Source organism: Corvus cornix, chromosome 2 (assembly GCF_000738735.6).
Source record: "Corvus cornix cornix isolate S_Up_H32 chromosome 2, ASM73873v5, whole genome shotgun sequence".
In the NCBI taxonomy this organism is placed as follows: domain Eukaryota; kingdom Metazoa; phylum Chordata; class Aves; order Passeriformes; family Corvidae; genus Corvus; species Corvus cornix.
In genome coordinates this window covers 80,695,598-80,711,582 of record NC_046333.1, presented here as the reverse complement: position 1 = coordinate 80,711,582, position 15,985 = coordinate 80,695,598, and the positions used below count along the sequence as shown (strand labels likewise).

Below are 15,985 nucleotides of genomic sequence, written 5' to 3'. Positions count from 1 at the left end.
ACTTTACCCTAATACTTTCAAAAAACATTACATTTGAAGGACAACACAAGTATCCTACTCTAATCATGAAGGACAAGTGGGATCTTCCAAGTAACACTTCTAGCTGCAAGCACAGAGCTGACCTTAAGTGCTTTTCTGACTGCAAAGGCATCAGAAAAGCAATTTTCAATCCCACTGTTAAAAGCAGTATCTCCTAAAATTAACAGATTGGCACTGACCTACATTATAAACTAACACTGAGGACACACATAAATACGATAAAATACACACATGCCAAGGCCCTCAGTAGGTATTGTAACTACTTGATATTGATTCAGGGTCTTTGTTTTTCAAAAAATGCACAATGCTAAAGAAGGTTCAGCAGTGTGCACTTCACAGACAGTGCAATAGCAATATTAATTTAGGATACAAAGACATTAGCATTACTCAACCAATCAACTGATTTAGTACTGTAAAACGTTAAATGAAAAATGCTGATTAACACCAAAGGTTTGGATCATTTAGTTTCTGGTATTTAAAAATAATTAAGTATCTATCTGAAAATGAAGGTTTATATTTATTATTGGTGAAAAGAACTGACATATATACTTCAACTAAAAACGTCCTGATATTCCTATAACCAGATATCTAGTGAAGCTAAAGATGATAAAGAAGATTCAATTTTTATTTTTTTTAATATAAAGCAAAAGTTAAGTTTTTTAGAGAAAGCAGAAGGTCACTACTTCAAATATTTTAACAGCAATAGAGGAAATCACCTCAGTGTTGGATTAAAATTTCTAAAGCTGTAGTTAACTCCATTCAGTTAAGGATATCATAAATGTGATTTAGTCAATGTGAACACAAATACCATCTAGGAACAAGATAGTCACCAATAAGACCAAAGAAATTTTTATTTTTTTCAGTCATTTAAGCCCAAACAACAAAATAACTCTATCTGACATTTCAGCTCTAATTGGAAATTCAAAAGCATTGAACTTTTCGATGCCTGCTGTAGCTACCTCAGTTTGCCTCACAGAATAAACAACGGGCCTCTTCTCAGATTAAAAATACATTTACAATTTATTACATTGAGCATCCGACCTGATGACCTCTGCTCCCAGGACATTCTCTACTGCGATTTAAACGTGAGGTGTTCTCTTCGTAGAACTGATGCATTACTCTTCAAAGAAGCTCTCAGTCACACGAGAATTTTCTGTCTTGGAAGTATTTTGGGAGCAAGCTACTGCCTCAAGAGCCCGTGAATGCATTCTCACAACATCCCTCTTTGGTAAAAGTTTTGCTAATTGAAACTGAGGCACATAAAATTTAATTTTTTGTCTAAGATCCCAAAGGAAGGCTACGACCCATAATTTAAGAGTATCAGTGCAGCAGAATGCTGCATTGCAGAATCCTTCCTCTATCTCCCCACTTACCTGAGTTTTATAAATGAAGTCAGCACAAGTAAACACCTGCCTCATAGCTAATACACTTTTTAATACCCACAGACCAATATGCAAAATTACAGAATATATAAAAGTATGTATTATATAAAAAATGAGTGTGTGTACATATATATACATGTACTGGTTTCAAGGTAGGCATTTCTGTTTTAGAGCCTTAGGTATTCTTATGTATCTATAAACCTGTGCTTTCTGCTGCAACCATTCTCAGTAGCTTAGTAACAGCCATCTCTTTGTATTTTTAAACACATTTTGAAGATCAACTGATGGTCTTTACCTTAAAAGTTTGATTTGGCAGGTCCTTTTCATCAGGACTATGGTTTTCCTCATTGAAAATATTTTGCTGCCAACCTTTTTGGTACAGATATGTTGAGAAAGCATCAAATTACAGATATTGATATCGATCTAGGTTATTTTATTTCTATATATAGTGTGCAAAGTCTTACTGTGGCTTACTGGATGATGAGAACAGTAACAAAAAAATATGCCCTACAATAGGAAAGTGATCCTCTGCATTCACACATCAGCGTAATAAATCAGAGAAGCAATTGGCAGGAGAGTTATGAATAGAAAGAAATCCATGGCACATACAGTAGAGCATTATACTGCTTGAAAAAGCTGCAAATATATTTATTGCCCATTCTAAATGTCATACTACCTATGTCAAATGACACTGTCTTTCAGTGTATTACCCTTCCTTCCCTACCAGCCAATATTTTCAAATACGAAAGACACAGATTTTACAAATGTTTTGATAAAACTAAAACATGCTTTCCTCAGACCAGTGGAGAGAGGAACAGTACAATGCAATGTTCTTCCTGTGTCTGCTGCATAGCACAGAAAGTAGCATCTTGCACACATAATACTGCTTTATTTTCTCTTCTCCTAACAGCATAAAAAGCATTATCACCAGATATTCACATCTGAATTTTTTAGCCTATTAAATTTATTGCCTGAAATTCTCTTCTAGGTGCTTATTCTGACTGCCCAGAGCTGAAAAAGACAGAAACCTTTAGCCAGTATTCCCATTTCCAGTGACACAGACACTGTAGGAGTGAGTGCTAAACCCAGATAAACTGGAGGTCTAGACAGGTTCTTGTTCAAGCCCTCACTCACTCCCTTCAGCCTGCAGGAAGGCCAGAGCCAGGACCCTAAACAGCAGCAGAACAAAAGTCAAATTCTGCATCCCAAAGATGTTTGTGAACACTGCTAACAGTTTGCACTGTAGTGAATAAACAGCATAATTCAAAGAGCAAAGTTGCAATTATCCATATGAAACACGGACATTTGCTAACTACTACTGAAAAATATTTAAAATTTTGGCTCACTTTAAATAATTGTCACTGACTATTACTATCATAGAAAAACCTTGGAGAGAAACTTCTTGGAAGAGTGGGAAAAATACTGTCCTTTTGGCTATTCCCTGGAGAGGGAATAACTGGACGGTGGGAGGGGAGAAACATGAAAGCAGTGTAAAGCAGTGTTGAGATGAAAATACCAGTACACATTCTCAATATTAAGCCCATGATTTTGTAAATCAATGTTTTAAGTTAGCTTGTAAATTTGTTTGATTCAGCCTCTTTTCAAGAAGAGAAAGCAGTATGTTACAGAACAACTGAAAACAGGAAGGCAAAAAAAAAGTCTAATTTTTGCTTATCTAGCATTAACTCAAAAAAGCCCAACCACAACTAGATGTTGCACTACATTTATGAAATAACACACTCTTGGCTACCTCTTTTTAAAATCATGACACTTTACAGGACTGAGGCTTTTTTCCAAGAGAAATGATTTTGAAATGTGGATGCCATAAACCCAAAGCATTCAAGATCCTTAGCAGAGCAGAGGATTAGAAGACAAGAACTGGCCCCAGCAATCTGCCACTGATTTGGTGTGCAATCTTCAGTTAACATCCCAACTTAACATCCTAAATCTTCCTTTCCCCCTTATAGGCAAATGTTACTTCTGTGGGGCTTGTCATTAATTCTTTTATTGAACAACTGGAACATTTTCCTAATCTTAAGTGAAATATATGCCAGGTACACAGTAAATCATTATAATAATTTGGGCACAGTATCTTGATGATGAAATCAAGAATAGCCATGGTTAAGTGATCCCACAGGGATCCAGGAGTGTAAAATGCCACTTCTGTGCTACAGAAAGCACATATTATGGGGACATAGCACAGCACTCAGTGACACTCATTAATACTCAATCAATGTAAAGACTGTGCACAAAACAGAGATGCACCCTCTCATCAGAAGCGATAAATATCATAAAACAGTATTGTAGAAGTAAGATGGCAAAACTAAACATAGAAATGCATTCAGAAATGCTTTTGAAAGCAAGACTGTCAGTATAAGATTTAATTATCAGATAGAAGGTACACTTTTATGCTTTTTCCTATGAAAAACTGAAAAAACCTACCAGTTTATCCATTTTTCTGGAATTTATTAGCAAAGTAAGGACAACATATTAGCAAGAAAAAAATAGAGTGATATACTTTCATAAATATTATTTAGTAACACAGTGTTGGTCTCTAGACTGAGAAACATAATTACAATATTTTACATGAAGTGAATGAAACAGGGTTTTTATTAGCATTCTAATTAAGACCACTCAGATTTAGGTGGTCTTAACAGTGTTAACATAGTCTATTGTGTCGAGACCAATGTAGACATTTCTGCTTCACCTGTTTTAGTTAATGTTACAGAGGAAAAATGTTCAGCCACAGGCCTGTACTATATGCAATGAATTAGTGCTTCTTTGACTCACACAATTCAAACTGAAAGAAGAGAGAGTATCATGGACATGGCATAAAGGGCCATCCAGAGCAGACATGTGAGACATTTCAAACTGGCACTGTAGTTACTGAAATGCTGTCATAGAAACTCTCTTGTACACCTATCAGTAGAGAAGAGCTTGAAGCAGAGATACCATTGCTTTAGTCAGGAGAAACAAACCATTTATATCTGCCTGCCTTAAAGGAGAAAGAGAACTCAAGCTGCTGACTGCTGGAATGAATAAAATGGAAGGGAGCAGAGTGATCATGAGTGGTTACACAGGTCAGAAGACAGGATCAAAAAAAAAAGGGAAATCAAAACCAAGCAGCAATCGTAGAAAACAAGGGTTGCTTTAAAAAAAAAAATTCTGTGGAAAGAAGGTGGGACAAGCCATAGCTAGTGTATCCAAGTGATGGAATTTTGATCACAGGAGAAAACAAGGGCATCATTTCTATTTCAAACAGAAAGAGGATTCAACTTTCAGCCATCCCAGGTGTTTTAGAAATCTTCTAACAGGACACGAGAAAAGATACCTTCAGCCCCTATATCCCACTTCAAATTAGTGCAGGAATGCCACAGGATGCACAATGCCTGGCAAACTGTGTGCCCACACAAAGTGGTAGAATAGGAAATTCCTTGTTTTGCTGTGGTGAATTAATTCCTTGGTTTGCTTTCCTTGCGTGTGTGGCTTTTGCTCTCCTTATTAAACTGTCTTTATGTCATCTCTTGAGTTTTTTCACTTTTACCCGTTTTTCTCCTCCATCCCACTGTGGGGAACTGAGCGAGTGGCTGCGTGGGGTTTAGCTGCTGGTTGGGGTCAAACCACGACAGAGGAACAGCCCTCACAAATGTTTTCAACCTGAAGCCACACAGGAGTTGATATTGACAGGTTGTTGCCAACTTATCACCCTTAAGAAGAATAAAAGTAAATAATCAAAGAAGAATAAAATTAACATCCCCATTTACAGGAGTGCCCATCGACATGCAGGGCTAAAAACGGGCCATGGGCTTGAAACTTAGTCAAGTGCTTTCAGTATAAACCTTTTTTATTTCAAGTACATTCATGTGTAGAGCTTTTACTTAACATGTTCATCATTTGTGACACCCTCACATATTTACCCCTTTCTCTTCTCTGTCTGATGATAATGAAACATAAATATGTGATTTTTTTTGTGTCACAGAATGATAGGAGTGTTTTTGAGTCATAGGTATGCTAGAGAAAGCCACAACAATGGCTTTCTTGTCACAGTTTGGTTTTGTAATTCTTGTCACAGTTTGGTTTTGTAATTATCAACCCCCAGCTGACCAAGTGTCATTTAGTAATTTCAGGTCAGTTATTTTACACTTTGAAGTTACTTCTCATGTAAGGTGCATGCAGTACACCAGAAATACTGTAACAGTGTAGCCTCTGTTGGTTGAAATTCATTCTTTAAGTATGACTAGTTCAAAAGCTCTTTGGAAAAGTAACATTAAAATACCAATAAATTTTGAGGTGGAACGAAAAATGGCATTCTGCATGCTAAAGAACAAACACCTTGCATGTAGTGGGATAAGAAGTAGCCATATATCTATTTGTATGCCTTGTCCTCCTTGTCTTACTGTGAAGAGTGAGACTCCCTGGTGTTGTTGATGGTTCTGTGTGGAAGTTACATCTCACTTGCTTCAGTGTAAAATCATATGGCTGAATAACAAAATGCTAAGAGTGGAAAGCCTTGCTGCAGAAACTATTTCAACAATGCAAACTATGACAATTTACAAAAGACAAATCAAAGCATTTCCAAAAATACTTTGAGTGCAAGGTATAAAAAACCAAAACAAACAGCATTTTGTCTCTGAATATTTGACAGTAAATAACCCATCAATAAAAACTCCCAACCTTTATTGCAAAACAATACACCATCTGTTGATTGATTTCTTAGAAAACAAACTAGAGATCAGTAAGAACTTGAAAGGGAAGTCTTGTAAAATCTTCATCAGTGAGGCTTTAGAAAATAAAAAAAGAAAATTCTTACATAAAGACTGTTTCTGAGTATGCCACTGGGTGCTGCTTTACTTCGTTTGCATAATTTCTACACAAAAAACTACACAGAAAGTGTATTAAAAATGGTCTGCTTGACATCTAACTGCAGGTGTGAGTACAGCTGCCCAGGGTGATGGGGACACAGACCCAAACTGTACTGCAGTAATCTAACATAGGTGAGCAAAAGCATGAACATCTTAGTGTTCGTTTTAGGAATCAGGTACAGGCAAGAACCTTTTCATACAAAAAGTCATCATTACAATAGGAAATTTCTTGTGAAGCCATTGAGGGAAGTAGTTCTCAAATTGTAAAAATTTACCCATAGAGTTGTTTTTACATATGAAAATCATGGTTATCAAAGTACCATCAAAATGTTTATAACCAAACAGGGAAGTATAATTTCTCCAAAGGTATGCAGGTGTTGTCTGCACTAAAATGCACTCTCAACAAATGCTATAGAGTCTGTCTGAAATTACTACATTACTTTTTGGTATCACCTGTGAGATACTTCTTTCATTTAAATGAAATATTATGTCTATATCTTCTTGCATGCAGAGATTAAAGGAGTTCTCATAATGTCTTTAATGGAAAACTGACAGTATCATCAGTGTACAAGCTAAATTCTAGCCTTTAACGGAAGTGATTTTAGAGGTAAAAGGAGAAAAGCAGGGTTATGTATGGGAAATCTGAATCCAGAACTATAATCCTTCTTCAAACACATAGGGAAAAAACCAACACAAAGTCATTTGGGTTAGGAAAGACATCTAAGATCATTGAGTCTGACCATTAACCCAGCACTGCCAAGTCCATCACTGACCTATGTCCCCTAAGTGCCACATCTACACGACCAGCCCCTTTACCAGCTCCGTTGCCCTTCTCTGGACATGCCCCAGCACCTCAGTGTCCCTCTTGCAGTGAGGGGCCCAGAACTGGACCTGCTGGGAAGGAATGCATTCCAGCATTCCAACTCTCTTGCCCAAGCCCTCAGCATGGTAAGATACTCTGCTTTCTCTGTCTATCCTTATGGAAACAGAGGGGAATTTTGCAGAACACTGTAGAAATCAAATCAAGATACCCTCTGAAGATTATGTAAGCACTTCCAATCCCCCCTCTGGATCCTTCAAATATGAAGATTCCTGTCAGTCAGTCTGTCAGTCTAAAGGCAACATTATGGACTGTTTCTCCATCACCCCATACTAAGTGCAAGTATTCCCTGGGAGAAAACCATGCTAGAAACAGGCACGTATGTATCCTTGACCATCAGGAATCTAGCAGTGCAGTGGATGACATCGAAGTTACTACAACACTGCAACTATGTATATTACAAAGAAGATAAACAAGAGGCTAATGGAGTTTATGTGAACAAGCAGGGTACTGTGTTGAAAGGGTGCTGGCACTCTCTAAAGAACTCACAGAAGAAGATGTAGAAACACCTTTAGTTTAATGACAAAACAAATGTGAATGAAGGGCTTCAGCGAGTTGGAAAATAGATCCTTTCAGTGTGCAGTCACTCAGTTTTTAGAACTCCATGTAATAGTGTCTGGACTGATACTTTTCTTCTGAAGGGAGTCTATGGAAATGCTCTCCAAGATAAAGAGGACACTGCCCAATTCAGCAATATTTATGAAGGATGCAAGGAAAGGCTTCAGGCAGGACAGTTCAGCAGTTGCAGTTCTTTTATTTGGCATCTTTGAATTATTTTCCTGAGAGGAGAATCTCAAGTGTTGTGACTTTGTTGGCAAAAATTAATTTTCTAGCTTGAGGAAGGGAATCATTGGTGCCAAAACCCCTGAGTGACCTGTTACACCTTTGCAGCTGATGGCAGGCTGCCATTTTCCATGACAGCAAAACGGTGTTGGCGTGTGAAACTGCACAATTCAATCCCTTTATATGGTGACCTCATACAAAGGAGGAAAATGTCATTATAGGAAGAAAAAATGCTGTGGAAGAATGAATCCTGTGTTTAATAGAATGTGCTCTTTTAAAGAAATGTTCTCTGCTGAGTATTCTAAAATGCTTCTCTTTTCTTATATCCCCTGTCTGTTCCTTCTTGGCATCCAGGAGCAGCTACTCCGGCTCCGTTCACAATCTCGCCATTGTTGGTATAAGAGGCCTCTCCTGAGGAGAAAATACCATCTGAAAGGGTCTTCTTATGCTCTTCTGCCTGACCAGATTTTCAAATATTTGATCAAAACTTTTTCCCTCCTTCCCTTTTGCCTTTTAGTTACATTCTTCACTGTCACCAGTGAAAAAACAGTTTATATCAGGAATTACTGAAGTATTCTGAGATTCTGAATTTTGGCATTATTATGCCTAACTGTAATGGGGTGCCTGTAATGTTTACAATCTTTAGACTTCTGCCTCCCTATGTCCCCTTCTACACATGTGAGACCTTCAGTGATGACTGGTCACTATTCTAAAAGAGATGAAAAATCTAACTATCAAACATTAGCAAAAATAATCCAATTTCTTCAACTCCATTCTAATGTCTGCTGTACCACATAAGCACCCAGCACAGGGAATAAAGGTAGAGAATGAGAAGCACTACTGAGAGCATGTATAGCACCTGCCTTGCAGTCGGCAAGACTTAAAGAGACTCAGCAGCAGCATTAGTGAAAAACTTTCAGATTAGAGCAGCAGTTACAATCGTACTTTGAAATAAAGACTGGCACTGAATGGTTTTGAGCAGCATAGAAGTGGCAGCACCTGCAAGAAATAACATCACCATCTTTATCAATGGCCAGTGTTTACTGCATTTTCCTATTGCTGTTCTGCTGTGTTCAGGGCTAGAAGGGGAAAAATACAAATTCTTCCAGTAATCTAAAACCTAATTCACTCCAGAAGTTGGGTTTTTTTGTGGAAAAGTAAATTACTTCTGACACCTTAGCATCCAGCCTGGGACATCTTCACATAAACAGTTACCAACTTTGTTTGCAAGTACTTTAAGATAGAGAAGGGGATTTGCAGACCTCATTGCTACGTGAGACTGAGCAGGACAATCAATAAAGGTGCATTTCCAGTCACATCACCAAATTCATAAGCACACCTGTGATCAGCGTGCTTTAGAAATAACACCTACCATAAAGAATATGGTCATGAAGGGAAAAACAGCTCTAGTTTCCCTGGCCATGCATCAAACATTTTTGACTATCTTTTTCTCAGTTGTTATCTGGAGAGCATTTCCACTTCCTTTCCTTGCGGTGGGGGGGGGTTCAGAGGAAGCAAGGGGTAGTGTTCCTCACTTCAGCCACAGAAATCAGAATATTTTAGAATATAAAAACAGAATGGTGAAACTATAAAAGATACTAGGAATCTCAGAAATGTATATAGTCACAGTTGCTAATTTTTATTTCTGCCTAAAGTTTAGGTGACAGTGTTCAACAAAAGGAATATAAGGTAGGTCTTTGTCCTACCAAATACATGAGGAGAAATTTTATACATATCCCACAAATTTATGAGAGTAGGACAAGTCTGCCACTACACAAAAACAAAACTGGAAGACTGAAAGAATGGTCAGGTTCAGAGGACAGATAATTAATCATCTTTCTGTGTAGGTGACACAGTATAAATCACGCTTAAAAGAAGAATAAAAAATTTATTTCAAAACAGTTATTTCCAGAAACTCTGGATGAAATAGCCATTAATTGCAGTGTGACAATTCAATGCTCAATAGTGGTAAAGGCAAGAGAACTTTTGTCTCCTGTCAGATTACTCCAGAGCTAAAACTTTAACAACTGCATTACATTTCAAATTCAATACAACCAGGTAAATAAACTAAACTGTTGCAAAATATTATTCTTTCTGTGCATGCATGTTCAAGTGTACATTAAAGATTAACACTTAACAAATTATTTAGTGAATTCAATTTGCTTTTTCCTCAGTGGCTGTCAGGCACAAAAATAGCAGCAGCATTCTTTACTTACACGTATCTGTGTTTGTCTTTCCTCTAGGATTTGAAAGACCACCAAGACAGTTTCTTCTCTTTAGCCCAAGACCTTTGCTATATTAAAGCTAGGTATTTTGTCAAAGAGCAGTTTTCTCTGCTTCAAAAGAATTTTTTGCACTGTAATCTCAATAAGAAATTGCAAGGAAAATATGATGTATCCTGGTGCTTTTTTCCTTGTGTCAGAGCTGGCAGGGTTCCCTGCAACCACATGCAGCAGGACTGGAATGCTGCTATCCATGAAGAAGAAATTAAATATTAAATGTGGTCATTCTCAGACAGAGGAGAACTGGCCACAACACAAAACTACAATGCAAATACTTCGCAGAAAAGAGAATTTTTATACCAGTTTCTGTTATTTTGGTGTTAGTTCAACTCATAATTCAGAAACATCCTTAACAGTTATCAAGGAAGTTGTCCCAGGCAGGTTTAACAGGACCACTCAGGTTCCTCTGGCTGGGTATAAACCTAGGAAGAATCGGGGGTAACTGCTGTGATACCCCCTTATCAAAAGGATTTTGAACTCTCCCACAAAAGGTTACTCGAGAAACTGTGATTCAGTGGAAGTTCAAGCAGGCCCTAGGCACACTACTGAGCCATTTGGGTAGACCCTGATACCAACAAACAAACACAGAAACTGTTTCAAGTGCTCTGCTGAGTCATGATCTAAACACAACAGGACTTATCATTAAATAATTTTGGTTGGTACATAGATAGATACAGATAGAGGTAAAATAGTTTGATAATGTTGGGTGCTTTAGTCTGAAAAGCTCCAAAAAGCATTTGAAAAGCACACAATACATCCCATTATTTTGTCATCTTACAAAAATCCAAAGTAGCAGAAGTTTGAAAGCATATTCTCAGATGAACTGCTTTAAGAAAGGTATTTTGGTTTGCTTCCATGGCATTTTATGTATTACATAGTGAGCAGTATATGAAAGTCCTGAATAATAACAAATGAAGTGGGGGAATCCTTGTTTTATCTGCTATCCTTTCTCACAGACGCAGCTCAGAACACTGCCTAGTACTCTACTGGTTTATTTACTTACCTTCACCCTTTCAGCTCATGAGCCTGAAGCTTACAAAGGCTGATGTCCTGCTGGGATGGGTGAGATTAACAGTGATCGGACACCTTTTTTCCTGAATGGTTAGCAACAGAAATTAAACCGTCTGCTTCCCTCAAATGACAGCTACTTGAGGGCTCTCAATCTATGCTTAACAGGAGGCAGCAGAGACTGTGCAATGAGTAAATTGCTCGAATAATTTAGTTAAATTTAGCCTTTCTCAGAGATGAATCAAATCTTTTACTGAAAAACTAATTTCTGATTAATGATAAGAGTCGAGTACAGAGAGAGTGTGCAGTTAAAATTTTCAGTGATACCTGTACCACAGTTCTCTTCTCCAGTGCACAAACATTTCTCACTTTAACATTAATGTAAGTATTTTTTATTACTAATTCTAAGATGTTTGAGGTGCTGTATGCAACCAGGGCAGTTCTGCCAATGCCAGCAGAATACATGCTTACTCACTAAGGAATTTCCTCAGCATGAGAAAGCCTGGAAGTGAAAGCTCTATAGTGGGATAGATCCACTGAGTGGTTTGTGCTGAGGGTGAGGAAGATGAAGCACTACCAAGCCAGCGTCACTGCACAGTTCTGACAGATAAGCAATAGCAGCTCTTGATCTCAGTTTACCTTTACATGCCAGACTAAAAGGTGCCAGTAAGGCACAGATTTATGTGCACACCACATGTCCCTGATTAGCAGTGTCTCAGAGAGGGCCAGGGAAAGCAGCTGGGGCTGGTAACAGCTTCACTCATTCAATTTTAATTGACTGCTATGTGTTTGTCAGATCCCTTAGAGCCGCCTTCCTGCCAAAAGCTGCACTGGTCCCATTAACCACAGGGAACAAACAAGCAAGAACTACCTGTCAGCTACAGGTACAGAACAAGCTCTATATTGATGTCTGAATCACATTTTAGATACAATCTGCACTGAATTCCAAGATCATAGACCAATGAGCACCATTCAAGCTGCAAACCCAGTGAAATTAAAGCTATTTACACAATTATGTATTAAAGGATGCTTTGATTTAGAACCTTTTTGCTTAATTTTCGTATTCTGTGTTTATATTTAGTGTCTAGATGCCTCTTAGAGAACCCTAAGGAAATGCCCATATGTTTCAGTGAGATCAAGACCACACCACTAGCTGATTACTGAACAACTATGATACAGTGTTTAAATGGTATGCAATCAATCAAAACATTCCAAAGAAAACAAAACAATTAGTTACAACATGCATGTTTTATGCATTTTTTACATTTTCTAACAGTAACAAATGACTTCAGTGAAAGCTTTAGTAAAATGGGTCCAAGCATATATCCATGATGTCTCTTGTAAGTCTTTTTAAAGCACACATAAATGTTGATGATAAACAGCAGGCAGCAACACTGCTGAAGAAAGGGTTTATAAATCTTACCTCTGCTTTTATTTTATTGTCTCCGAAACAGAGGTGTTGTAAGTAGGCTGCAGCATTCGACTGTACTGAGGGAAATTGATGCTGTAACATCTGTATAACTTCTGGAAGCTCTGGATCCCGCCATCCAAACTCTCTGTGTGAAAGCAAATACAACAGATTCATCAAAAATTTTGCTATTAGTGGATAAATGTGGCAACAGTTAGGTCAACAAAGAAGACAGAAATGTCTAATAAAATCTTTTTTTCCCCATTACTATCAAAGCAAACATTAAAATCAAAGGTGAAGCTATTTTTTATTTTAAACTGTACTCCTCTGGAGAAAGAATTCGACAAAGTATAACTAGAAAAAGTAACTGTGGAATTACCTCTCTAACTGATAAACTTCCCTAAATAAAAAGGCTATATGAAATCTTAATATAAGAGAAGCAAGAAAATACATGCTCATATAATCACAAATGGTTTGCTATGAAATGCTAATTTGTAAAAAAGTCCTTTTTACTTATTGCTATCTCTGTGTAATACCAATCACTATCTTATATAGAAAGCAATGATCAATTCTGTCTTTTGTTTGGTTTTGTTTTTCAGATGCTGTCCTGGGTTGCAGCATATTCTCATCCTCATGAGCTGTTGAAACCAGGTGGGCCAGTGTTTCCTTGCCTCCTCTCTCTGGACTATCTTCTGTTAATGAGCCCATCAATGCTTGGCCTCATGACTCATCATCCCGTTGTGAGATGCTCCACCCAGAGGGAGGAACCAAGCATTCCATCCTGGATATAATCTGAGATTCTGAACACCACAGACACCCTTTCCATTGGATTCCCACAGGACAGGAGCTACACAGCTACCACTGGACCTTCTGAAGAAGAGCAGACTCTTTCTGCAGGATCACTGCTTCAACGGAACCACATCCACCACTTCAGGAGGACTGCAGCCACCATTCTACCAGACTGCCACCACCATCCTGACTAACAGGGTGTCAGGTTGTATCCTGACTCTGTCAGTTTAAACCAGTGTTTTCTGCCTTTATTTTTTAAAATTTCCTTATTAAATTGTTATTCTGACTTGGTGCCTCCCACTGGCTTGTTTTCAAACTAGTACAGATACAGTCAATGTAAAACTCTTACACATTTTTGGCCCTACTTGAGCACTCAGTCTTTGCACTTTAATCCTACAAAACACAAAATATCATTAGCATCACATAAAAGAACTGAATCCAAGTTGAACAAGTCCCAGCAGGTATTCTGCAGCTTCCAGACCTGAACTTAAAATCAATCTGTCACTTTGGGTGAATTTTTCCACTCTGTGTTTAACGGTAAAATCATGCATGGAAATGGCTTTGGACTTTGTGTCCCAAAATCCAGAGATACATGCAACCACTCTGTGTGATACACTTAGATATCACCTGCCTTTTTCCCAAGAGCTTATTTTTTGTGCCACATAAATATTTTGACCATCTTCCGTCTAGTGGCACACATTTAAGCTAACAGAGGGAAATTAGGAAAAAGAGGAAACTTGTAAAAGAGTACTCTGTTGCAGTTACCATCATCACCTGGGACCTCATCCAAAAAAAAAACCCCGGTAGATCTGTTGCAGAGTCCAGCTATAATATTTGGAAAAAATAATCCTGATCATCAGACTCCTTCCTAAATTATAGGGATTTTTCTGTGCTGAGGCCAAGTATACATCACTAGGGGAATTCACAGCATCTCTGCAATCTGTCCTAAGCACACTTTAACTACAACAGTTCTTCCACGACATTTCAGGGAAGGAAGACTCATCTTACAATAATAATGAATTGCTACAGAACAGAGGGATTGTCTGTTCTCTTCTCATATGTGACATTTCTCAGACTGAGAGTTGTCATTACAGGTGTATCTTTATGGAGATTCAGAATATGAATACGAGATGTAAAAAATACACCCAGAATTTCACTGGTCACTTCTCTTCCCACAAAACCCAAGTTAACTCATGAATATTAGAATTCACATTAAACATTTAATATAAAGAAATCATAAAGATGTAGTAATAAATCACATATGGACTATTCCAATGAATTTTTAGATGACATAAACTGTTGGAAGCCTCTACAAGAGACATCTGCATAGGTTCAAAAAGATTTTAACGTTTAATATCTTGAAAAGTCAGAGAACCTTGTAAAAGGTATCAGGAAAGGCTAGAAACTTCAGCAGCCGACGATTGCAAACATCACATTTCCAGTTTACCATGACTCTGTTAACAGGGGAAAAGGAAGGGATTCACTGGTGAAGCACACTTTTTTTTCATGTTTAAATTGCCAGAGGTAATAGAAGCACGTGTTCTGACAGGTTAGCTTCCTTTTGTACTTGCTTTCTTCCAATTAACAAGGTTAACACTTCCTAACAGATTCTTCAAACCTATTAGATCTGCATTCCATAAAAATGGCTCTAAACAAACCAAAGACATCTTCCCGTTTTTTTTGTTTAAATAAATATAAGAAATGAAGGCAAAATCCAATAACCTTACCGAGGACAAATTAATTATCCTACCTTCACTTCCAATTTATTCTCATTTTCAATCCTAGATGCCAGGTGCAGGTGTTGGTATTTTGGAGAGGATACAAAATATGAGAGAAGAAAACTTGTATGACAAGAGAACAAGGGAACATTTGAAATGAGTTCGTTTACAGCAAATAACTACATGTCAAAGTGTGGGAACTTTTACCAACAAATTCTCTCCAAAAGGAAATTTCCTCCTTCTCAACATGTGTATTACTTAATCCAATCACAAAGCAAACCCACCAAAAAACACCTGAACAAAAGGCCCATTATGTGCAGTAGTACATTACAGGCTCTACCTACCAGCTCAGGTTCTTCTTCCTCATGTCCTGGAGTCCAGAACAGAACAGGCAATGAGGGGGCAAAAGGAAAAAGGTCCCTTCACCAAAGGAACAGTTAATTGTTCTGAGGAACCTGCAGTCTTTACATGGTACTTAAGTATGAAAACAAGGCTCTCCCTACTTTTACCCACTGATCTCCCAAAAGAATCAGCATACAAGTGAGCTATGAATACTTGTTGCAAATGGATGTGTGCACACTGGATGTAAGTAGAAAATCAATTCAGAAAAGAAACCCTTAGCAATGAATACTGAGTTTGTTATGTAACCAGTTTTTGGAGAGATAATGAAGAAAGCAGGAAAAAAAGTTTAAAAATTTAGCCCTAGTATGCACTGTCATTTTAAGCAGATGGTCTCGAAGCTGATTGTATTTTCAGTAGTTTCTAAATGAAATACAGTAGCTATATAAAACAAACAAAAACTTCTGTCAACAGTTAGGGCTGCTTGAATAATTG

At 37.7% G+C, this 15,985-nt stretch overlaps 1 protein-coding gene across 11 annotated transcripts in view; it reads right to left on the bottom strand.

Annotated features, from left to right (window-relative positions):
* Positions 1 to 15,985, bottom strand: part of CTNND2 (catenin delta 2) — a 655,093-nt gene that overhangs the window by 151,728 nt on the left and 487,380 nt on the right. For all 11 annotated transcript variants that reach the window (XR_005604669.1, XM_039571875.1, XM_039571842.1 and 8 more), the window contains one exon: positions 12,660 to 12,792. Coding sequence is in view for 10 of the 11 variants with exons in the window: in XM_039571875.1 (XP_039427809.1) it covers positions 12,660 to 12,792 (133 nt within the window). In the remaining variant the exon portion in view is untranslated. The remainder of the gene's footprint in view (positions 1 to 12,659; positions 12,793 to 15,985) is intronic.